The following is a 25,950-nucleotide window of genomic DNA, read 5'->3' on the forward strand; positions in this document are numbered from 1 at the left end:
AAACAAATACAACATAATTCTTTTAATTCTTTACAACAGAAGAGAGGGAACATATTCCTGAGATGTGGCATGTACTACGATGGGGTATCAATGTGTTTATTTGCTTGGTATTTTCTGCTGTGACTGGAAAAAGAATTTAAAAGATATGTAACAAGGACTTTTGGAGGAGCTGATAAATAAAACCAATGGCTTTTCTTTTAATGAGCTTGGTGTGTGGGAGGTTGTCGAAAGATGCTGGTAACTCTTCCTTGGTTTGGATGTTCAGCTCACATTTTTTTTTTGCTCGAAAAGCCTAAGCTTGGAGACATAGATCACAGGTTGTGGAACCTGTTTTGAAGTAACGGACCTTGGCTTTTCAGCGTGCTCGCTGTGTGACCTTGAGCAAGTTGCTTAACCGCTCTGTGCTTCAGTTTCTGTTTTCTCGTGTGTTAGGAGAATTAGATGAGCTCGTCCGTGCAACAGCATAGTCAACGGTAAACACTGATGATGATGGCGATTCATCCGACGGTGGCCGTGCTCAGTCGGTTCTTCTCTTCCATCTTGCCTTTGCTCCATGCTATAAGGCAGACAGCGTGTGCGTGGTTATGACAGTACACTCTCCCTGATGCCTGCAGGCCTCACGCCCCTGCCGCCCCCACCCCTCCCGGGTTACTGTTACCACCATGCAGACAGAGTCTGCTGATGGAAGGCGGCAACTGCCCCCAGGTGTCCAGCTAGAAGCGCTTTCTTATGCACAGGAGGTTTACAGAAAAGTTGTGCCCTCCTGTGTTTGTCTGTTTGTTGAATTACATTTTAACCTGAGCTCCAGTGAGCCAAGAGCCTCTGAAGCTCAGAACAGTGGGCAGGAAGTTTTCTTTTGCGTCTGTGGGAAAATTCATTTTCTTAAGGGAACAGATCAGATACGTAGCTTTGGTTAGTGTCTCAAAGGCATCTATGCCCCCTGAAAGCGAGACCTGTACCTTTGAAATTCACAATTCTTTCTGGAAGCCCACTTATGAAATGAAAGATACTATAACTCCCTCCTATAAAATGAAACTCAAATTGGAATGTTAAAGATAGAGTTGAGATTTTAATTTGAGGAACTCAAATATAGATGGACCATTTTCCCCTTCACTCATCTTGTCAAAGTTCTGAAGAACAATAAGAGCAAGGAAACATTAGGAGTTCGGGCTCTGGCCTAGAGCCCCTGGCTTCAGATCCTGCACTGTCGCCTGCTAAAGAAACCTTGAGCCAGTCGGTGAGCCTCCCTCCCATAAAGGGAACTAATGATGGTGCCTCCCCTGGAGGGCTGTACCGGGGATGAATGGAGTCATCTGGACAAAGCCCTGGGGCTCTTCTTGGCATGTACTAAGTACTATGTAAGGGCCTCCCAGGCTTCCCTGGTAGCTTAGCGGGTAAAGAATCCACCTGCGATGCAGGAGACCCCAGTTCGATTCCTGGGTCGGGAAGATTCCCCTGGAGAAGGGATTAGGCTACCCACTCCAGTTGGAAACAAACAGAGATTGCACCAACCTTGTGGCAAAAAATAAAGAGGAACTAAAGAGCCTCTTGATGAAAGTGAAAGAGGAGAGTGAAAAAGCTGGCTTGAAGCTCAACATTCATAAAACTAAGATCATAGCATCCAGTCTCATCACTTCATGGCAAATAGATAGATAAACAATGGAAACAATGACAGAATTTATTTTCTTGGGCTCCAAAATCACTGCAGGTGATGACTGCAGCCATGAAATTAAAAGACACTTGCTCCTTGGAAGAAAAGCTATGACCAACCTAGACAGCATGTTAAAACTCAGAGACATTACTTTGCTGACAAAGGCCTGTCTGGTCAAAGCTATGGTTTTTCCAGTAGTCCTGTATGGATGTGAGAGTTGGACCATAAAGAAAGCTGAGTGCCGAAGAATTGATGCTTTTGAACTGTGGTGTTAGAGAAGACTTTTGAGAGTCCCTTGGATAGCAAGGAGATCAAACCAGCCAATTTTAAAGGAGATCAACCCTGAATACTCATTGGAAGGACTGATGCTAAAGCTCCAATACTTTGGCCACCTGGTGCGAAGAACTGACTCATTGGAAAAGACCCTGATGCTGGGAAGCATTGAAGGCAGGAGGAGAAGGGGATAACAGAGGATGAGATGGTTGGATGGCATCACCGACTCGATGGACATGAGTTTGAGCAACTCCGAGAGTTGGTGGTGGGCAGGGAAGCCTGGCATGCTGCAGTGCATGCGGTTGCAAAGAGTAGGACTTGACTGAGTGACTGAACTGAACTGAACCCACTCCAATATTCCTGGGCTTCCCTGGCAGCTCAGACAGTAAAGAATCCACCTGCAATGTGGGAGACTGGGTTCAATCCCTTGGTTGGGAAGATCCTCTGGAGGAGGGCATGGCAACCCACCTCATGGACAGAGGACCCTGGTGGGCTACAGTCCATGGTGTTGCAAAGAGTTGGAGACTACTTAGCAACTGAGCACCCACGCATTGTTTATTACTTGTCAAGGTCAGAGAGGTGGTAGGTAAATTTTAAGTAGAGTACTGACTTCCCAGTTAGTGTTTGATAGGTGGATGGAAGGGAGGAGGGGGACCCTCCCTCACACTCAAGGCCAGTGTGTCAAGACCTGGTCCAGCGATGTGCAGTTGGAGGCTCCCTCTTCAGCCATGGAGGTGAGCTCTGGGGCCGCAGTTAATTTCTTTGATCACAGAGCAGAGAGAAGATGCAGAGGAGAATGGGTGGGATGATGGAGCTGCCCACAACCTCAAGGCGCATATCACAGATACCGAACTGGCAGGAGTTAGCTCCGTGTGCTTGGCAGGGAAGAGACGATGATTTCACCAGTGCCTGTTGTCCATTCTGCACGTGCAAGCCCCAGTGAGGGTGGGAGGGCATTGCTGCTGTCTCCTCTGTGGTTTCCTGGGGCCTTTTGCAACAAGAGTCCTGCCTGTGAGTCTAGCATCTAAGAAGAAGCATTTTTGCTCTCACTGTGGCTCTTGAAAACTCAAACCAGCCACATCCTCTGATGCACAGCTGAAGAGAGCACCTGTTCAGCTCTGGCGGAACGAGCAGTCTTGAACTTAGTGTAAGAGCCTATGTTGGGATTCAGGGTGGGCTTTGTAAATGCTGTGTAGATTGTGGGTGTGGGTGGGTGTGCATGAGGTTCACCCTGTGCTCAGAAGTTAGGCCGCCATGAGGTGCACTCCACTTTGGAGGCACAAGTACCAAGGACAAGCAAAGAGTGCTTGTCCACGGCCAGCCCTTTATAGGAGCTGGTTGTGCCTGAGGAAGGGCGGGACTGGTTTCCAAGCTGCTTTCGAGAAAGACCTTCCAGGTGCCCCACCGCCCTGGGGTTGAACCTGCATCAGGGGGTCCCTGCCACTCCTCTCTCCACTCTCTGCTTTTGACCTCGGTACCCGTGGGGGCCTCCTGTTGCCACCGTGGCAGTTTAAGTTGGGCTCCGCAGCCAGACCCTCTGGGTCCAGATAGTGGTAAGTCATAGGCTCACTGTGGGGCCTTTGGCAGTGAAATAACCCCTCTGGGCCTCAGCTTCTTTTCATAGAGGGTAGTAACAGTACCTGTCTCATATGGTCATCAGGAGAGTTAAATAAGCTCAGTTCAGTCGGTCAGTTGTGTCTGACTCTTTGCAACCCCATGGACTGCAGCACGCCAGGCCTCCCTGTCCATCACCAGTTCCTGGAGCTTGTGCAAACTCACGTCCATTGAGTTGGTGATGCCATCCAACCACCTCATCCTCTGTCGTCCCCTTCTCCTCCCGCCTTCATTGTTAGATATACATAAAGCTCCTAGAACAGTGCCTGGCATGTAGTAAGTAAGCAGTCAATAAATATTACCTAGTGTTGCCACCACCTGTCCTCCACGTGTGCTGGATTTGTGCCAAATCCAGTTTCTTTTCTTTGTCTGACTCCGTAGCTCTCTGCTTTCCTCAGCACTATGATCTTGTGAATGACCTTAAAGGTCACAGCCCTTTAGCACAGCCCAGGTCCCTCCGTCTACCTTTCCATCTGCTGCCCCAGGACAGCCCCCCATCCAGGAAGACCTGGCCTCATGGGTAAGATCCAGACAGTGATGAAGGGGAGTCGGGGCACTCGACTCCCTGAGCACCTGTTCTGTGCCAGATACAGTGTCAGCCTGTCAGCGTTTCACTGAAGACTTGTAGTCACCTTCAGAGTTACCGTCTCAAGTTTACAAATCAGAGGTTAAAGCTCAGAGAAGTTAAATGAGTTGCGGTAATCAGGGATGGCGCCGGGATCTGAACACAGGTCTCTGTGACTCTGGAGTTCATGCTTTGCACTACCCCGCGGAGAGAGTGTGGAGAGAGACAAGATACGTGCCCTCTCCACACACACGCTCTGCACACAGCCTCCAGACCAGCTGGGCTTGGGTTGGGGTCTGAAAAGCAGTGCAAAGCCACGCCGGCCCCGGGTCAGAACTCCCCGTCTGTCCACCCACCTCCCCTCCCTTCTGCCTCATTACCTCCCTCCTTGATGTGCTTGCCCCGTACCTGCTCTTAATCTGTTCACTGAAAACAAATAAAAGGGAGGTTTCCAAGCCCACAGGAAAGAAAGGAGTGATAGTGAACCAGTACATTCCCGAAGCACGACCCCTACCCCCCAGCCCCCCAGTCTTGTGCACTTTTGAATCATTGCAGGCGAGGAGACCTGATTTCACAGGGTAGTTAGCAGATCTCACTGTGTTGCTTTTGTGGATGAACTTTTTTTTTAATTTTTTTTTTAATTTTATTGGAGTATAGTTGATTTACAATGTTGTTATTTATTTATTTACTTTCGGCTGTGCCACACAGCGTGTGGGATCTTAGTTCCCTGAGCAGGGGTCAGACCTGCGTCACCTGCAGTGGGCGCTCAGAGTCTTAACCGCTGAGCCACCAGGGGAGTCCCAAGGGAACATTTTTTTTTAATGGACTGATTATTTGGATTGCAGGGATGTCTGTGGCTCATTAAGCTGGCTGTCCACTGGGAGGGGTCTGTAACTCTATGCTTCTTTTTCAGCCCAATATTCATTCTATTTTTTAAACTGATAATTTTTAGTTAACAGATGTCTTTAGAGGCAGAATGATCAGAATGGCAAATGGCAAGAGGCTAAGGGGGGAATATGAATAGAGTGAAGACATAGGTCTTCATGAAAAAAATAATTGTAGTCGATGGTAAGTCAGTTTGACTCAGTGACTTGAAAGTGAACACCCTCTTGCTGCTGTACCTTCCTCAGTCACTCAGTCATGTCCGACTCGTTGTGACGCCATGGACTGTAGCCCGCCAGGCTCCTCTGTCCATGGGATTCTCTAGGCAAGAATACTGGAGTGGGTTGTCATACCCTCCTCCAAGGGGTCTTCCCAATCCAGGGATCAAACCCGTGTCTCTTATGTCTCCTGCGTTGGCAGGCGGGTTCTTTACCACTGAGCCCCCCTGGGAAGCATGAATACCCTCTTAGGTGGCATTACTAGAATCCCAGAGGCTGAAAGAGTGTAGGTGAAAGTTCTGCCTGCTCTCCACCTCCTGTTGAAAGGAGCATTGAGTCCATTCTCGGAACCACATTTGATTTTTTGAGGCCAATAAATTCCTGCATTCAGAAACTAATAAGTGTGACCAGCAGCCACAAGTGCATTTCATATAAAGAATCCCGGAAGGGATTGAAGACATGTAGCTTACAGAAGTGAGAAGACCCTCCTCACAGGGGCCACACAACAGCTGCACTCGAGCAGAGTGAAAAAGAACTGTGTCCTATGAAGCGGAGTCCAGGGTCTGGAAGACGCAGGGGCTCCCTCCATGCACGTGGAGCAGGGTTATACTCTGAGCGTCAGTGAGCAAACAGGAGGGTCAGATAGGCCGGGAGTGGACCCAGCTTTGGGAACGGAGGTTGTGCTCCAGCGAAGCAACCCCAGTGCCATTTGAGGGAGCCAGAGAATGTGTTTGGTGGTGGTGGTGGTTGGTGGTTTAGTCACTTATGTCATGTCCAACTCTTGCGATCCCATGGACAGAGGAGCCTGGCAGGCTACAGTCCATGGGATTCTCCAGGCAAGAGTACTGGCGTGGGTTGCCATTTCCTTCTCCAGGGGATCTTCCCAATCTAGGAATGGAACCCATTCTCCTGCATTGTAGGCAGATTTTTTACCAACTGAGCTACAAGGGAAGCCCTGAGGTTAAAGTCTGAGCATGAAGACCATGAGATGGAAAGAGAAAGCTGTGGCAGAAGGATTGAAGAGGAAAAGGTTGAGAACAGGTTAGGTTTTTGCTCTTTCTTGAGGGTCTGGACTCCTGGGTGGACATGGGTAAACAGGAGGAGAAGCTGGTCCGTGGGTGCCCATTCCTCTGGCAGCTGTTCAACCAGTGGAGTGGACAGGCCTGGCTGACCAGTTTCATTTGTGGAGTGAAAAAGAGAGTCCGCATGCTCTGGGGTTCTCTAACTTGGGAATCAGAAGAGAGAGGCTCTTTTTCTTTGCGGGGACAGGGACCCCTGGAAGTTCTCCCTATAAGTCACACCTAGTAAGTCAGCATGGCAGGGAGAGGGGGGTTGAGTGGGAGTGGTTGGATGACTCAGGCTTTGGGACATGTGGCTTTTAAGACACCTGTGGGACACACAGAGGACAGTTGAATTCACCCTCAGGACACAGGAGTGAAGCAGGGGGCCAGTGGACAAGTTTTCTGTAGATGGTACATTAAGTTATGGGTAGGAGGAGTGGGTCAGGTCTGAGATTCCTGAAGTTTCAGAGGTTTGCAGAGGTGGGAGGAGGCAAGGAAAGAAGGTGACACAGAGTTGTCAGAGGTTTAGGAAGAGATCCTGGCAGGACCGTGCTTTCAGGAGGGGCTCATGCGAGGACTGGAGAGCAGGGCTGCCCACAGCAGGCCCTGTGCCCGCTGAAGGGCGGCCTCCAGCAGTAGGAATTAGGGAGGGAGCGATGGGAGGAGGCTCAGCTTATGACTAAACAATTGCTGAAAGGAGACAAAGCGAGAAGGCACAGTTCATACGTGTAATCCCTTAACACCCTCCCTGCTGTGACCCCAAAGCCAAAGGAATGCCTGTGGCTGTGCCAGGCTCTTTTGTGGGTGACTGGTCACGGGGAGCTTCCCTAGCACAAGGACTCAGACAGCCCCCACTGTGACTTCAGTGGGGTCATCGCACTCCAGAGCTGCGAGCCGTTCTGAACCTTCCGCCGTAATTGGTGTTGAGGCCCTTTGCAATCATGACTGAGAGAGTGGATTCGGAATTTAGTTTAGTGGGCCTCCAAATCAGACTTGGGAACATGACCCCTGTGAAAAGTCATGTCAGCTTATCAGTGGTTGGCAAACATTTATACAGCGGCGGTTGTTCTGACTGTGCCTTTGGCTGCCTACTTAAACTGAACAGTAAGCTGTGTCCACTGATTGAACTAAAAAAAAATAATGATTCTGTGTTACATGGACCTTTTTACAATATGCCAGAGGCCGTACTGGAGTCTCTTTAATCTTGAACAATGGCTGTTTCTTGCAGAGGCACATTATGCAAATGGGTACTCAGTGTTTCCTACTCAATCAGGTCTTTGTTGGACGTGTTGTGAGTGCCAGGAGAGAATTCCTATCACGGGGGTTGCGGGGGGCGGGGAGGCGTGTGCAAGTCCAACCGCTGCTGTGATCTGCCAAAGACACCGGTGACTGCTCCGAACTGCCCCTACTGTGAACATGCAGTCGTCTTCCATTTTATACCAGAGTTTTTTGTTTTACAGTCTTACCTTGCTCTGGGTGATTCACAAAGCACCCAGGTCTGTGCTCTGGGTGACACACGTAAGCAAAGCTGGGGGTGGCAGATGGCAACCATGCCTGGGAGCTGCCTGTGTGTCCAACCTGCTGGGAACGCAGTGTTTTAAAACCTTAGTCTTGGCAAAACCAATACAGTATTGTAAAGTAAAATAAAGTAAAAATAAAAATTAAAAAAAAAAAAGAAAAAAGAAAAAAAAAAAACCCTTAGTCTTGTCCAAGTGCACATGTCTATTTCAAAACAATGTCATTTCAGCTTCAGCCTGAGCAACGCAATTAACCTTTAATAATCCTTTAATTCCAGATCAGAAGTACAGAACCAGAGAATATTGTAAAGCCCTTGGGGACAAAAAGACCAGACTGCTATTTCTGAGAGTTCCTAATATTTCTACTCCTGCAAGACTTGGGTGTTGCCATCTAGTGGGTGATGCAAAATGTGGCCCACTTCCTGCATTAGGAGCACTAAGTCGTCTTTTAAGAGCTGCTTTGGGCTAAGCTTATGCCTGAGCAGCTTGTGTCAGAGAGACATGAAAACATTTCAAAACAAGAGGCTGACATCACTGAAAGAGGGTTGTGCTTGCAAGGGGTTGTTAGCCTGGCCTAAAATGGCAGAGAAGACTTCTGGGAGGTATACCCCATGAGCAGAGTAGGAGTGAGTCAGGAAACCGGGGATTGGGAGGATCGGAGAGGGCTCTGAACCCCGAGAAGTCAGGAGGGACAGGGACACTGGTGGGCCCTTCATCAGTTCAGTTCAGTTACTCAGTTGTATCTGATTCTTTGTGACCCCATGTACTGCAGCACGCCAGGCTTCCCTGTCCATCACCAACTCCCGGAGCTTGCTCAAACTCATGTTCATCGAGTCGGTGATGCCCTGGGCTCACAGAACTGGACTTGGTCCTGTAGGGGTCTCAGGGGTCCGTATACACTCTTAGTCAGGGAAGGATGTAGGAAGATTTACATTTTTGTTTAAAAATACTTTTCTGTCGGATACAAGGATTATACATACAAATTGTAGAAAGATGTTAAGGTATGAAAAGGTCTTATAAATAGGAAAAAGCACAGTCTCTAAATCTTACCACCCAACCATCAATATTTTGATGAGCAGTCTTTTAGATGCCTCTCTCTGTATGGATACAGCTTTAAGTCTGCATTTTACATATTTTACATAAGTACATGCTGAGGGCAACCTTGGTTTTCCAACCCCATTCACCGGCATGCTTGTGGGCAACCAACCATGGGGTTGAGTCCCCGGAACCGAGTCCATGTCAATAGAACACATTCACCCGCGGGAGCCGGTCTCAAGGCTGCACATATTGGGGTGTTTTTGTTTGGTTCAGTTCAGTTGCTCACTCGTGTCCGACTCTGCAACCCCATGAATTGCAGCACACCAGGCCTCCCTGTCCATCACCAACTCCCAGAGTTCTCTCAGACTCAACGTCCATCGAGTCAGTGATGCCATCCAGCCATCTCATCCTCAGTCGTCCCCTTCTCCTCCTGCCCCCAATCCCTCCCAGCATCAGAGTCTTTTCCAATGAGTCAACTCTTCGCATGAGGTGGCCAAAGTACTGGGGCTTCAGCTTTAGCATCATTCCCTCCAAAGAAATCCCAGGGCTGATCTCCTTCAGAATGGAGTGGTTGGATCTCCTTGCAGTCCAAGGGACTCTCAAGAGTCTTCTCCAACACCACAGTTCAAAAGCATCAATTCTTCACTGCTCAGCTTTCTTCCAGAAACACTATGGACCTAACAGAAGCAGAAGATATTAAGAAGAGGTGGCAAGAATACACAGAAGAACTCTACAAAAGAGATCTTCACGACCAAGATAATCATGATGGTGTGATCACTCACCTAGAGTCAGACATCCTGGAATGTGAAGTCAAGTGGGCCTTAGAAAGCATCACTACGAACAAAGCTAGTGGAAGTGATGGCATTCCAGTTGAGCTATTTCAAATCCTGAAAGATGATGTTGTGAAAGTGCTGCACTCAATATGCCAGCAAATTTGGAAAACTCAGCAGTGGCCTCAGGACTGAAAAAAGTCAGTTCTCATTCCAATCCCAAAGAAAGGCAATGCCAAAGATTGCTCAAACTGCCGCACAATTGCATTCATCTCACTCGCTACAAAAGTAATGCTCAAAAATCTCCAAGCCAGGCTTCAGCAATACGTGAACCGTGAACTTCCAGATGTTCAAGCTGGTTTTAGAAAAGGCAGAGGAACTAGAGATCAAATTGCCAACATCTGCTGAATCATCGAAAAAGCAAGAGAGTTCCAGAAAAACTTCTATTTCTGCTTTATTGACTATGCCAAAGCCTTTGACTGTGTGGATCACAATAAACTGTGGAAAATTCTGAAAGAGATCGGAATACCAGACCACCTGACCTGCCTCTTGAGAAACCTATATGCAGGTCAGGAAGCAACAGTTAGAACTGGACATGAAACAACAGACTGGTTCCAAATAGGAAAAGGAGTATGTCAAGGCTGTATATTGTCACCCTACTTATTTAACTTATATGCAGAGTACATCGTGAGAAACGCTGGGCTGGAAGAAACACAAGCTGGAATCAAGATTGCCAGGAGAAATATCAATAACCTCAGGTATGCAGATGACACCACCCTTATGGCAGAAAGTGAAGAGAAACTAAAAAAACCTCTTGATGAAAGTGAAAGAGAAGAGTGAAAAAGTTGGCTTAAAGCTCAACATTCAGAAAACGAAGATCATGGCATCTGGTCCCATCACTTCATGGCAAATAGATGGGGAAACAGTGGAAACAGTGTCAGACTTTGTTTTTGGGGGGCTCCAAAATCACTGCAGATGGTGACTGCAGCCATGAAATTAAAAGACGCTTACTCCTTGGAAGAAAAGTTATGACCAACCTAGATAGCATGTTGAAAAGCAGAGACATTACTTTGCCAACGAAGGTCCGTCTAGTCAAGGCTATGGTTTTTCCAGTGGTCATGTATGGATGTGAGAGTTGGACTGTGAAGAAAGCTGAGCACCGAAGAATTGATGCTTTTGAACTGTGGTGTTGGAGAAGACTCTTGAGAGTCCCTTGGACTGCAAGGAGATCCAACCAGTTCATCCTAAAGGAAATCAGTCCTGGGTGTTCATTGGACGGAATGATGCTAAAGCTGAAACTCTAGTACTTTGGCCGCCTCATGCAAAGAGTTGACTCATTGGAAAAGACTCTGATGCTGGGAGGGATTGGGGGCAGGAGGAGAAGGGGATGACAGAAGATGAGATGGCTGGATGGCATCACTGACTCTATGGACGTTGAGTCTGAGTAAACTCTGGGAGTTGGTGATGGACAGGGTGGCCTGGCTTGCTGTGATTCATGGGGTTGCAAAGAATCAAACATGACTGAGCAACTGAACTGAACTGAACAGCTTCCTTCACAGTCCAACTCTCACATCCATACCTGACCACTGGAAAAACCATAGCCTTGACTAGACAGACCTTTGTTGGCAAAGTAATGTCTCTGCTTTTGAATATCCTATCTAGGTTGGTCATAACTTTTCTTCCAAGGAGTAAGCGTCTTTTAATTTCATGGCTGCAGTCACCATCTGCAGTGATTTTGGAGCCCAAAAAAATAAAGTCTGACACTGTTTCCACTGTTTCCCCATCTATTTGCCATGACGTGATGGGACCAGGTGCCATGATCTTCGTTTTCTGAATGTTGAGCTGTAAGCCAACTTTTTCACTCTCCTCTTTCACTTTCATCAAGAGGCTTTTTTAGTTCCTCTTCACTTTCTGCCGTAAGGGTGGTGTCATCTGCATATCTGAGGTGATTGATATTTCTCCCGGCAATCTTGATTCCAGCTTGTGCTTCTTCCAGCCCAGCGTTTCTCAGGATGTACTCTGCATAGAAGTTAAATAAGCAAGGTGAAAATATACAGCCTTGACGTACTCCTTTTCCTATTTGGAACCAGTCTGTTGTTCCATGTCCAGTTCTAACTGTTGCTTGGTCTCTCCTGGTAAAAGCTTTATGTGTGATATCAGGTAATGTGAGCATGTTTTTCCCTGTCAGATGCACTGGGACCACTGGCTACTGTTTTATAATCACTCTGTGTATATGGTAGATGTGCTGTGTGGGGAAGTCCAATGTCTTCATGACTTTTGAAATGAGCCTTATTAAAATTCAGTCACTTAAGAATGAACTTGGTTTATCTTCAGAGAAAGAAAAGGATGGGCCAGATGAATGCCTGTCGTTTTAGAATGGAGTTTAAACAATTGCTTGGTTGAGTATCAGCTTTGTGGAGAAGCCAGATCCCAGCAGGCCTTGGAGGGTGGCTGTTGGCTCTGCACTGACCCGTAGCTGTTGACATTGCGTTTGACCTGAACAGGGCATCTCAGCGTTGAGTACTTTTGATCTCAAAACGTTCTGTGTGCCCTGTGATGAAAGCGGCCCTCAGAGATGCCCTGTGCTTGGATGGGACGGTAGGGCTGTCTTCATGGGTGGACTTGTAGAGGCTGAAAGCACACAGGTCCTTGGGTTGGGCATCACAGTCCCCCGTTTATTTTGAACCATTTATATGAAATGCGTTACTTCAGTGTCTTCTCATCTGTGAAGTGGGATTATAGCGAAACCTGTCCCAAGAGGTTATCAGGAGGAGCGAACAAATGCGCTGGTGGACGGACAGCGTTCGGCTGGTGCCTGCCACACAGCATGCGCGTAATGAGAGTTCTCTGTCAACTCGTGCTGCTGCTTCTGCTTTTAAAGAAGCATGTTTATTGCCCTCCCTTTGTAGTAAAGCTCAGAGAGATTAAGCAACTTGCTCAAAATTTCAGTTGGCAAAGGTTAAGAGTTTAGGGATTTTATTAAAAACACCCATTTTCCCCCAGCAAGTTTTGGAGCTACCTGAAAGAAATAAGCAGTCAGAACGTGAAAAAGCCAAACGGAGAACCAGGCTGTAGCTTTGTGGCCAGATGTGGGTGGAGCTGGAGCAGACACCCTCTGCTGCCTGGCTGCGAGCGAGCGGAGCCTGCTCCCTGCCCTCTCCAGACCCTACCCCAGCCAGTCCTCTTCTCTCGGACATGGGAGGGAGGGGTTGAGAAACAGAAGAGGAAGTTCATCCAGCTGGGGTCCCTTGAAGCCTAACGAGGCGGGCATCAGTGTCCCTTTCAGAGGAAGTAGCAGAGACTGAGCAGAGATGAGACCCAAGAAGCTCAGCCAACTCCCTGGATTTCTTACCCATTTCTCTGCTGTCTGCCCTGCTCCACCCAAACTCCACAGTCTTTTGCCAGGAGTCTGCTCCTCTGCTGATATCCTGCCCTGCACTATGGGTGGAGGTAGATGAACTTAGACAGGGGGAAGAGACCCAGCCCTGGAGGTTGCCTTCATTCCTTGTTTAAACCTTGTTTTGATGGCAGTTTGATGGTTGGTACTCAGGGTGAACAGTTACCGTGGCACCACCAGTCTCTATGACAGTCCTGGTTCCTGGCACACATCTGTGGGCCTTCCTCCCAGCATCCCGACAGTACTTAGCAATTCCAAGCCTCCTGTGTTGACAACACTGGGAATAACAGATGGGCTTGGAGGAGGAGACTTCAGTGGGGAAAACAGTCGCTTTGGATATATATGTGCATGTTCCCACTTTGAGTGACTTTTAAAATGAGTGCTCTGTGTGGAAACATTCAAAAAAATCTCTCTTGTAGAGCTTTCTGTATCCACTGTGGTTGAAAACATTTTAAAAATCAGTGTCTATAAATAACTCACATGAAACCTAGTTTATATTTCTGTGAAAAAAAAAAGCCAAAATTAAATAAGATAAGTAGTAACAGTTTATTGACCTTTTGATGATATAAATAACTTAGCCTTTGAGTCATATAGACCTGTGATCCATGCCAGTCCTGCCCCTTATTAGCCTGTTAGCTCACGTGGGCCTCAGTTTCCATGTTTATAAAATAGAAATGGGGGCAACGTCTAATTCATCCGATTGGTTATAGGGGAGCCAATGCCAGCACGAAGCAAGCATTTCACTAGCTTCCTGGCACACACAGCGGGCGCTCTGTAAGTGCCCATCACTGTGGGGTGACGTCAGATGTGCAGTGCACTGTTGAATACAGATGCATGAAGAAACAGCCTGACGTTGCTCGCTGGGTGTTTTTCTGAATTCCCAAGCGTCCCCCTTCGTGACTACTATGCTGAAAAACTGAACTTGCCACCTGCCAAGAATCTGTGCATACATTAAGAACTCCAGTCTGGTAACTTAGAATACTGGGTTCCATCCAGGCTTCACCCCATGTGTCCCTGAGCAGATTACTTACCAGCTCTCTGACTCAGTTTCCTTATCTGTTAAAACAGGTGTGATGATGTTACTCATCTCGGGATTGCTGGGAGAGTTCCATGAGCTAACGCATTTCATGCAGAGATCTTGGAATAGAGCCTGGCACATAGTAAACTCTTGGTGAAGGTTTTGGGGTTGGTAGGGTGTTTTTTTTTTTAAGTGGTATTAATAGTCTTAAGTGGAATTTTAAGCAAAAACTTGCTAAAGTCTATTTAGAAATAAACTAGCTAGAGATCTGAGGTGGGTTGGGTTGCTTGTTCAAGTATGGGTTATTACTAGTTTGGCAGCAGAAAATCTGTACTTCAGAATCACCAAACATGTTAAAAGAGAGCGAAAAATGGGAGATTTTAAAAAATAATGTTTCGTTAAGAAAGCTATCAAGTGTGTATTTAAGTAGACAGTATTTATAAGGAGTCTGCCCCTACCCCCACTCAGCTGTCAACTCATGACTGATCCTCTTTCAGGTGTTACTGTCCATCCATGTTATATTCAAGCAAATCCCAGGTATCATAAGAAATAGGGATCACATTTGTTATACTTTAAGTGAAACTTCTTGTAATCAAGTTTTCTGAGGGGCTTCTTGTTCTTGGCACTCACCCCCACACACCATTCCACCCTGGCAGACTGAACCTAGCTAAAGATGCGGGAGGGGGAACTTAAAGAGGGGAGCTTCTGTGTCTAGACTGTGCAGTGGATTCCCTTGGACATTTAAAGCTTTATTGAAAACATTATGACTCCTTTAAAAAGAAAAAAAAGGCTGTCTCATATAAGGCTTTCTGCTATGTCAGATACACTATGACTGAATGTTTGTGTCATCCCAGAATTGAAGCCCTGATAGCCAACGGGATGGTATGGAGGTGAGGCCTTCGGTGCCTAATTAGATCATGAGGGCGGGGCCCCCTTGAATGGGATCGGTGTCCTTAGAGGAAGAGATTCGAGACCACCATGTGAGGACTCGTCAAGAAGGCAGCTGTCTAAAATTAGGGTGAGAGCCCTCCCCAGGCCCCAGATATGCCGACACGTTGGCCAGGACCTGCCCGCCTCCAGAACCGAGAGAAATAAGTGTTGGTTGTGTAAGCTACCCAACCTGTGGTGTTTTGTTATAGCAGCCCAAACTGAGATGCAGTATGTTAGTTTCTTGTTGCTGCTGTAACAAGTTACCATCAATTTAGTGGCTTAAAATGACAAAAATGTATTGTGTTCTTGTTCTGTGGGTCTGAAGTCCACAATGGGACTCCCTAGGTTGAGATCAAGGTGTGGGCAGGGTTCTGTTCTCTTCTGGAGCCGCTAGGGGAGGTCCCACTAAGTTGCCTTTTCCAGCATGCAGACGTGGCGTTCATCCCTGGGCTCCCTTCCTCTGTCTTGAAAGCCAGCAATGTTGGATCGAGTCCTCGCGTTGCATCGTTCTGACTCTCTCTTCTGCCTCCTTATTCTCCATTCATGGACCTCCCTGGATACTCCAGCGTAAATCCAGGGTAATCTCCCTATTTTAAGCTCAGCTGATGAGCATCTTATTACCTTCTGCCACAGTGATTCCCCTTTGCCATGTAACATAATAAATTCACAGGTTCTGGGGATAAGACTTGGACATCTTTGGGAGGAGGGTGTATAGCATTCCCTTGCCTACCACAGTAGGTGTAATCCTTAGGGTATTATTCAGTGCATGTGTGCTTAATCACTTAGTCATGCCCAGCTCTTTGTGATCCCATGAGACTGGGGCCCATCCTCTGTCCATAGGCTTTTTCAGGCAAGAATACCGCAGTGGGTTGCCATTTCTTCCTCCAGGGGATCTTCCAGACCCAGGAATCCAACCTGCATCTCTTGCGTCTCCTGCATTGGCAGGTGGGTTCTTTACCACTGAGCCACGTGGGAAGCCTGCATTATTCAGTGCCCACTATCTATTCAACAGGCAGTGAAAGTTTTTGTGCCTGACAGGCTCTGGGGAAAGGGGAGGACCCTTTACCCTCTAGGAGCTTGTGGCGCTCTGGTGAAGGGAGGCTAATCGGTAAGGAGTCATTGTGGTCTTTGTGGTCGGTGGGGAGCGTGGCAGGACTGAGGCCCCTCGGGACTTCTGGAGCTGCACTGTGAAGGGCCTCGAGTGCTGCGTTTGGGGCTTGGGCTTGACCCCGCTGATTAGGCGCAGAGATGACAATTAGCTGCCCTCCAGCAAGTCGTCTGGGAGAGATGCTTCCTTTGACTGCAGGGTGTTCCATAACCAGAATTCACGCCTCCGGAGTGCCCTGTCCCCTCTGCTCCCGCTGCCTTACTCTCACTGCTTGCCTGGCCCCTTGTAGGCAGGGGTTGGGGAAGGGAATGGGAACCATTGTTCTTTGTTGTTGTCATTCAGTTGCTCAGTCATGTCCAAGTCTTTGTGACCCTGTGGACTGCAGCATGCCAGGCTTCCCTGTCCTTCAGTATCTCCCAGAGTTTGCTCAAACTCCTGTCCATTGAGTCAGTGATGCCATCCAACCATTTCATCCTCTGTCGCCCCCTTCTCCTCCTGCCCTTAAATCTTCCTAGCATCAAGGACCCTGACCCTGATGCTGGGAACCACTGAAGCATATTAAACAGGAGAGTTAATTTGATTATATCTCATATGTGGTATAGTAAGCACCTAGTTTGCAGATCTAAATTTTTTTTTCCCAACAGTCTTAAAAGTCAGATTTTAAAATGCAGCGTAAGTGGAAAATTGGAATAAGAGGATGAAGCAGGCAGCTGTGGTTTAGTGGAAGACAGGCCAAATGAACTCGAGAGTCCTGAGCTTGCCTCCAACCCCCACCAGACACTAACTGTGTAACTGTGGGCGAGTCACGTAGCCTCTGCAAGCTTCACATTCCCAGCCTAGTTGTAAGCACAGTGACGTCAGTGCCCTCAACAGGCCACTGGGGAAGAAGGAGGTCATGTGTGTGTGTGTGTGGAGGTTCCTTATGGAGCCGGGGTTGCCGAACAGTCTCAGTAATCTTTGTAATCTGGTAAATAAATGAATATGTGGCCACAGTTCATTTTTTTCTTTAATTCATGCTCTTAAGATGCCTGAGGGTGCTTTTCTGAACCGTATTTTTTCTTAGTCTAGACCCTGGGAAATGTAACTGAACCCCGACTGACCTATCCCCAGACAATTGCTGAATGTTTCTTTAGTGGTAAATACTGTTTTTGTATTTAGACATTTACTCTGTCTGCAAGTACTGACTGACCCTATGCCGGGCTCCATGTTGTGCGTGGGGCTGTGGGAGAAGCTGGGCAGCCCCCTCCTCACATGGTTCCTAACCCCTGAGAGAGGCATGTGCGCAAAAGTGAAGCCAGTGGATGTGGCTGTGTGTAGCTGAGTGCCCAGTGGGTGGGATGCAGACATGCTTTTAAGTTCAGAGTGGAGTGAAAATTGGCCTGAGTTGGCCTTGACAGAAAAACTTTCATGCAAAAGATGAAAGTTCAGCAGATCCTTTGAGACTGGGGCTGAGTGTGTTTGGAATAAATACAAAGGGCATTAGGAGGAAGCAAGCGTGAGCTATGGTCACAGAACCGCGCAGGCCCCCAGCTTAGCTAATCATTCTCTCCTGGAAGCGCTGTTGTCCATGTTGACCATGTTCCCAGTCTTCTTCCTACCTCTTGTTGTTTTGTTTCTTAATCCCTCCTTCCACACATAGCACCTGACACATGGTAGGGGCTTTCGCACGAGAAATGAGCCATCAGGAGTTCAGTCCCCTGTGCTTTTGTGTCCTCTCTTGTTCATCCACAGAAGTGGAGAAGATGGAGATGTGCTGTGTAGGGGTATGTCACTGCTCCCGAATCTTCTGTTTAATTCTGCTGCTCTGCATGGACCCCGTTTATAAACTTAATAGCTCCAGCCTTAGAATCCATCCCCTAGAACACTTGGAAGAAGGAATGTTTGTCTATAAAATTTTAGGTAGAAAATGCTGAAGGAAGGGAACTGGCCTTTATTAAGCACATGCTGTGCAATACTAGACATATGCATTATCTCATAGAATCTCAAAGTCCCTTCGAGTCACCTCTTCACTGCTGTTGGTTCTTTCCTTCTTCCTTTAATTGTTGCGATCTGTGATTTAAGCAGGAGACCTAGGCCCAGGAATGTGGGTGACTTTGACAAGTCAGTGATTATACAGGAGTCTAAAATCAGAAGTGTCCGGTTTGGAGCTTCAGAATCCTTTGAAGACTTGAAGAGAGAGCATGCCACTCTCTCTCTCTACTAATTTAAAATTTGTTGCATATGAGTGTAACATATTTATCCATATAAACCTTTTGCTTTCTTTCTATGACAGATTTCACACATTGGCAAGCTGAGAGATTTTCTTCTGGAACATAGAAAAGATTATATTAATGCTTATAGGTAAGTGTGTGTTTTTTAAATCATGATTTTGGTGACTGTTCTTTGCCTTATATTCCTTGTGAGGTTTTCGTCCTCACTGTATACTAACTCTGGGTTTTAATGGGGAAGATCAGTTTGACAGTAAAAGAAAACCTGCAGAGCAGAATGGGGCTCCTCCAGCCAGGGTAAGTGCAGCCATATCCCACATCCTTAAAGTCACCACAGCCCCACAGCAGTGTCCCCTGAGGCGCACACGTGTTTGCAGCTCTGTACGTGCCATATATGTTCTGAAGCATGCAGAGAGGATGGGGCAGTGTCTCACTGAATGCATTACTGCTGAGCAAATGAAGAGATTGTGCCAGACACATAAAAATGCCATTTGGAGAGATGAGAACTCTTGCCTCCCTGAGGGTTTTTGTTAGGTTGATTTTTAAAAAGAAAAGCATTTTGATTGCGACCTCCAAAAGCACTTCTAGAATGGGCTCCGGCTCTCAATAAACTCAGGACTGTACTGCAGTGCAAATGTCATGCCTCCTGCTCTTCCTTGACCTCTGTTTGCACCCGGCTTTCGTGTGGCATATCTCCCATAGGATTCAGCTTCAACTGTAGTGCCTAAGCAGTGGAAAAGTTGGACTAGATACAGGAAACGACATCATTAGAAGCATCTGTTCAGGATTCCATCATTATAGAATAAGGGGTTTTGCCCTTTGGAAGCCTTCCTATCACACAGTTAGAAAATATGGAACAAATCTTCTGAATTTATAAAAGGACTTTAATCAATATGTGCAAAAATGGAAATATTTCATATCAGTTTTTTAACAGAGAAAAAAATTATGCCCCAGGTGGGTTTTAAATAATCTCTACCACTTTGTCTACTTTATGCTTTTAAGTGTATTTCATTTACATAGTTTTGGAATATAGTAAAATTATTATTCTAGTGCTTCATACCAAGTAAACCTTATTTTAAAGTTCTCAGTTAAAATAGTTGGTCAACACTAGATGGCAGTATAAATTTTATTTCTAAAGGTATGTATGTACATCAGATGCTAATTTTATAGTCTGTACAGATGGAAGTGACTGTTGTTTTGGAAAACTTAACAAAACTGGTGTAAGCCTATCATTTTCCAGCTCCTTTGTTTAGTACTTGACATCTCAGGTTACATAAGTGGTCATGGAGATCTCTCATGGAAATCCATTATTAACTTCCCTTTGCCTTCAAAAGGCATCCAGCTAAAGTGAATGCTTTAAACGTTGGTTTAGTTCAAGCTACTCTGTCTCCTTATTAGCCATGCGAACCTGAGAAATTCACTTAACTTGTAGAAGGCAATGTCTTCCTCTAAACCATAAGCCAAGTCCAGCTCACTGCCTGTTTTTGTACAGCCTGTGAGCTGAGAATAGTTCTCGCATTTTTTAATGGCTATGGGGAGCGTAATCATCATCATGAAGTGAAGTGAAGTTGCTCAGTTGTGTCCGACTCTTTGCTTCCCCATGGACTGTAGCCTATCAGGCTCCTCCGTCCATGCGATTTTCCAGGCAAGAGTGCTGGAGTGGATTGCCATTTCCTTCTCCAGGGTATCTTCCTGACCCAGGAATCTGCCGCATTGCAGGCAGACACTTTACCATCTTAGCCAATAATCATAGTATTTTACCTCATAAGAAAATTAAATGAAGTTAAATTTTTGGTGTCATAAAGAAAGTTTATTGGAACACCAGCATGCCCATTCATTTCCATGTTATGTATGGATGGCTGCTTTTACACCTCAGCAGCAGAGCTGAGCGGCTGTGCCCAGGCTGTATGGCCCTCAGAGTCTAATATTTACACTCTGGCCCTTTTCAGAAAACCTTTGAGGAGTCCTGCTCTAAATAACGAGAGTGATGCTCACTTGCCTATTAGTTAGATTCAGACAAGACGGTGCAGCTGAAATGCTGTGCAGGAAAGAAAAAAAGCAGTGGATTTATAAAAAGATTATTGTATAAGGCAGCTATTCTGTAACTTTGCAGTAGTTTTAAACTTCTCCTCAAACAGCACAGATCAGCTCACAACACTGCCTGTCAGTGTTCCCAGAGCAGCACAGCGTGGACTTACTCCAAGTCCTCATGTTTCTCAGGACAGCGGGTAGCTGGCCTCGGCTTCCCCGTTTCCCAGCCACTGTGGCAGCACACGCTGGGAGGGAGCACGAGGTCCCCAGGGCCCATTCCACTCTTGTCTACGCAGTGGTTGTATGGCTACAGCGTCAGCACAACTAGCGCTCCTGAGGCTTCCTGAGTCTTGACGGGTCATCACCCCACTGAGTCCTCCTCCCAGTTGCACTTCATCAGTACCCAGAGGACTCCAAGTTCCGCTCCTGCCCCTGTTTTGGCTCCTCTGAAAGAGCAGGGCTTTGGAGGTCAGTCACCTGAGTTCTAGTCCCAGCTCCACCAAGTATTAGTCATTAAGTATACACAACTCACTTCAGATATTTGTGCTTTAGTTTTCATTTGGTTTTAAATAAAGTATGGATAATGTGGATAAGGGGTTTCCCAGGTGGCTCAGTGGGTAAAGAATCCTCCTGCCAGTGCAGGAGGCACAGGAGATGCAGGTTTGATCCCTGGGTCAGGAAGATCTCCTGGAGGAGAAAATGGCAACCCAGTCCAGTATTCTTGCCTGGAGAATCCCATGGACAGAGGAGCCTGGTGGGCTACAGTCAGTAGATCGAAATGAGTCAGACATGACTGAGCTCACTCACACGCAGTGTTCTTATGAGGACTGAATGAGATGTGTGTGAGAGTTCCTGTCACATGTAAGTCCCTTGGTGAATGGTTATTGAATTGGAACCCCATTTAACCTGTGGTGCAGGTGAGTCAGTGGCCATTTGATAAAGAAAGCACCTCTCAGGGCTTCTGGGGGCTCAGTGGTAAAGAATCCACCTGCCAATGCAGGAGACATGGATTCGATCCCTGATCCAAAAAGATTCCACGTGATGCGGAGCAACTAAGCCCATGTGCCACAACTACTAAGCCTGTGCTGTAGCGTCCGGGAGCCATAACTGCTGAGCCCGCTGAGCCCGTGTGCTGCAGCTGCTGAAGCCCGTGAACCCTGGAGCCTGTGCTCTGCAACAGCTGAAGCCACAATGAGAGGCCTGAGCGCCTCACCCGGAGAAAAGCTCAAGCAACAGTGAAGACCCAGCACAGCCTTAAGGAAGTAAGCTTATTTTTAAAAAAAGAAGGAAAGCACCTCTGTTTCCTGCCAGAGAGAGGAGGGAAAGAGAGGATGCCGAAGTCAAGCCGACGTAACACAGATAGACATAGTCAAAGCTCGCTCACCAGTGAAATCTGGGGTAGCAGCGTAGGTGAGTGGCCTTGCTGAAGGCTCCTGAATTAGACAGGTGCACTCAGCCGTTAGTGCCACGGAGCGGTCACAGCCCCAGAGCACAGAGAGCACAGAGGCCCCTGAGAGTGCATGAGAGAAGGAGCAGAACAGAACCTCCACTGCCACTAAACAGGGAGATCCCAGAGGAGAGGAGAGAGCAGAGCCGTGGCTGGAGGCCTGTTCACTGCTCAGGTCCTTCTGCCAGGCTGCCAGTTAGAGAAGTCCCTGCCCCAAGGGAGGGGCAGGAGGGAGGAGACTGAGGAGGGAGGGAGGGTGTCATGAGAGGTGTGGATTCTCTGGTAGAAATAGGAGGACCAGGGAATAAGCATTTCCCCCCCACACACACACCCAACATTCTCTCCAGAGGGAGAAGGGCCACCCTTATCTTCTCCCATCACACTCTCCCTCCCAAAGGTGGTAGACTATTTAAAGTCTTTTCTTTGTTTTACTGTTGTGCCTCCCAGTGCAGGGTGCTGGCCTTGGCCTGTTCCTAGTGATCTCTGGTGGCCTTGCTCTTCAGTTCGGTTCCGTCCAGTCACTCAGTCCTGTCCAACTTTTTGCGACCCCATGAACTGCAGCACACCAGGCCTCCCTGTCCATCACCAATTCCCGGAGTTTACTCAAACCCATGTCCATTGAGTCAGTGATGCCATCCAACCATCTCATCCTCTGTCGTCCCCTTCCCCTCCTGCCCTTCATTGGCTTGAAGCAAAGTTTGGGTTTCCAGCCAGAGACTGAGGTCAGGCCGTAGCATTGAGAACGCCAAATCCTAGCCACTAGACCAGTGGCCAATGACAAAGCCCTGGCCCTTTGGCTTTGCAGGAAAGAATTCCCACAAAGGCGGAAGTAGTGAAACAAGGAAAGTGTTTATTAGGAGGGAGAAGAGTACAGTACCTGTGGATAGTAGACACATGGGTGGACTCAGAGAGTGTCCCACCCTTGAGGTGGTTTAAATCACTTATGTGGGGCATTTCTTCCAGATTTCCTTTGGCCAGTAATTTTCCTTTGGTTCTGAGTCTACCTTTGGTGCATCTCCACATCCTCCCATGTATGCACGTGCATCTCACAGCCAAGGGGGATTCCAGCAAAGAGGCCTGTGGGTAACCTTGACCCATAGGCCTCCCCTTTTGACCACTAAGGAGCTTTCTAGTCGGGAAGGTCTCCTTGACTTTGAGAATGAGAAATCTGTGGTTTCTTGTCTTTCATCTGGGCAGTGCCCAGCCTCCTCTCCCTACTGTCCTGCTATTTTCATCTTGAAGTGTCGGGAAAGGACTCCAGCTATTCACCCTGGTGGGCCCATCTATCTCCTGCCTCACTGGGAACATTTTGGATAGAGGGCGATCATGGAATTGAGAGAAATATTGCCTTCAGACCCACAAGGCTATGTTGGTTTGACATAATTAGGAAGCTATAATTTTTCCCATAATGTAGAACTCAGACTTTATTGACCCATTTAATTAAAAAAAATAATAATGACATTTTACTAAAGCAGAACAGCAAGCAACCTAAGTAGCCTCTGGCTAGATCTCTTGAATGATTTTAATTAAAAATAATTTCTCCACCTCTCGTAGATAGACCTTTCCCTTAATATCCTGACGACACAACAGTACCACCTGGGGGGAGAAACTTTCTTGGTTTCTGTCGTTACTACTACTAGAATGACCATACTGGCAATTTCCAATTTAAAAGGTTAATATATAATGTATCATAAATGAACAGCACCTTTTAATTGAGTATAATCAGTTTTATCAAATTAACCTTTAGACTTTTTCAGTTTCACTGAACTGAGTTTCCATTAAGTCAAAATAGAGAAGGAGGACGTTAACCTCACGTTCCTGGAATTGGTCATTTTATAGATCGACTCCGTCCATGGGGTGCCTCGTCACTCGGAAGTGAGCACTGGTCTCATTTATCCGCCCCAACCCCGTTAGCCTCCATTTCCGTTTCCGGTTTTCCTTGAGCCAGTTTCTTGAGGGGTGGTACAGACTGCGCCCGTGTGCTCACAGCTGTTCGTCCTCCCAGCCCTCTGTCCTCCTGTGCCAGACTGGGGAGTTGTGGGGAGGGTTGATGAGCCTGCCTGCCCGGCCCTTGCCCCCCTTCCCCTCCCTGGGGTCTTCCTGCTCAGAGCACATTTCTGTCAGGATTACCGTGTTAAGCCAAATTAGTTAAGGAAATAAGACCCTGCGAAGGGCTGGAGACCATCCCTTCCCCTGGAACCTACGGGCTGCCTTCCTCCTTCCAGTGCTCGCCCAGAAAGTGTGGACGCTGGGCTTGGGGATGGTTTGGGGGTTTGCCGGTACTGAAGGAGGAGAGGAGAGGAGACTGGCCTCCTGCTTGGCCCTGAGGAGAGCCCCAGCCTTACTCCTCCCTCTTCTCTTGGGGGCCTGTCCTAGGAGGGACACATTCCTGGGGCCTCTGTATCTCCATATTTCCAGGGGAGGCTCTGGAAGTGGGATGTCTGCAGGTCTCAGGGGAAGGGGTGCAATCAGACCAGGAGGGACCTGTTAAGGAGCACAGCTGTAGCTGTGTGTCAAGCTTCTCACATGGGCCTCACGCACTAAGTGAGGTCATTCTGAAAGCAGTTGGTTATTGCTCCATTGATTTATCAGCCTACTAAATCCTAGGATTGCTGGTGATGATGGGGATACAGCAGTGAACAGGCAGACAAATGCCCCCACCTTTATGGAATGTGTATTTTGGAGGGGAAGATAGAAAAGAAACAAAATGAGTAAAACATAGAATGTTGGAGTTCAGTAAATGTTTTTAGAGGAAGTGAAGAAGGGAAAATAGAAACTGTCAGGGTGGATACAAGTGTTTAAAGGTAGCTTGCTGCTGCTGCTAAGTCGCTTCAGTCGTGTATGACTCTGTGCGACCCCGTAGACGGCAGCCCACCAGGCTTCCCCGTCCCTGGGATTCTCCAGGCAAGAACACTGGAGTGGGTTGCCATTTCCTTCTCCAATGCATGAAAGTGAAAAGTGAAAGTGAAGTCGCTCAGTTGTGTCTGACTCTAGTGACCCCATGGATTGCAGCCTACCAGGCTCCTCCACCCATGGGATTTTCCAGGCTAAAGGACTGGAGTGGGATGCCATTGCCTTCTCCAATAAAGGTAGCTTAGGGAAGTACTTATTAAGATGCAGGGTCTTTGAGTAAACACCTGCAAGAAGTAAGCATTCAGTTCATGGAGATCTCATCCAGGGAAAGGACATCCCCGAAGAAGAAGACAGCCAGCTAGTGTACGTCCTGGTGCAGGGGTACAGCTGTAGTGTTCCAGGAAGTGCTCAGAGGCCAAGGCGGCTGGAGCAGGGGGAGGTGGGCAACTGAAGATAAGCCCAGAGAGGTCAGGAGCCAGAGCTTGTGAGTCACCTTAAGGCTCGTGCAGCTCTTGTAAGGGCCTTGGCTTCTGCTTTTAGGTGGGAAGCACTGGACATCTGTATGGAGGATTGATAGGATCTGACTGACTGTGTAAGAGGAATGGTAAGGCTGGTGCATTTGAGTCATCGGAGGAGGAGCTCGCCAGACACAGCAGACCAGCTGGGCGGCGGCAGTTAACGGTCTAGCCTTGGGATCCCAGTGACATGGCCCAGAGGGGTTAGCAGTGGGTGGGATAACAAGAGATCAGATTCTGGAAGTGTTTTGAAGGTGGAGCTAATGAAATTTGTTAATAGATTAGTTGTGAACTGAGAGAAAAAGAGGTGCCAGGATGACCCCAGGTTTGAGGCTGAGCAGCTAGAAGGAATGGAATTGCCCGCGACACAAGTGGGAAGTGGGCTTGGGAGTGGCTGCAGGCTCAGTGTGGGGCATATTTGCAATACAGATTAAACATCTGAATAGAGATACTGAACCAGCAGTTAGATATATCCTTCTCAAGTTCAAGGAGAGGTTCAGGCTAAAGATATAAATTTGGGACTTATAAGTGTTAAACTAACAAAAAAAACCCCCACTAGCCTAGCCATACTCACCAAGAGAGCAGTGTGGACAACAGAGATATTCAGGGACTAAGGGTGTGCTATGCTTAGCCACTCAGTCGTGTCCGACTCTTTGAAACCCCATGGACTATAGCCCACCAGGCTCCTCTGTCCATGGGATTTTTCATGGATTGCCACGCCCTCCTCCAGGGGATCTTCCCAACCCAAGGATGGAAACCAGGTCTTCTGCATTGCAGGTGAATTATTTACTGTTGGAGCAACCAGGGAAACCCATGGGGAAAAGGTGTCAACAAAAAACCTGAAAGCCAGCAGCC

General features: G+C 47.5%; 1 protein-coding gene across 10 annotated transcripts in view; it reads left to right on the forward strand.

The window, feature by feature from the left end:
- STX18 (syntaxin 18) overlaps positions 1 to 25,950 on the forward strand; it is a 117,419-nt gene that overhangs the window by 54,368 nt on the left and 37,101 nt on the right. For all 10 annotated transcript variants that reach the window (XM_042251646.1, XM_060417666.1, XM_060417670.1 and 7 more), the window contains one exon: positions 18,315 to 18,382. Coding sequence is in view for 8 of the 10 variants with exons in the window: in XM_060417666.1 (XP_060273649.1) it covers positions 18,315 to 18,382 (68 nt within the window). In the remaining 2 variants the exon portion in view is untranslated. The remainder of the gene's footprint in view (positions 1 to 18,314; positions 18,383 to 25,950) is intronic.

The sequence above is a fragment of the Ovis aries genome, chromosome 6 (genome assembly GCF_016772045.2).
Source record: "Ovis aries strain OAR_USU_Benz2616 breed Rambouillet chromosome 6, ARS-UI_Ramb_v3.0, whole genome shotgun sequence".
NCBI classification, from domain to species: domain Eukaryota; kingdom Metazoa; phylum Chordata; class Mammalia; order Artiodactyla; family Bovidae; genus Ovis; species Ovis aries.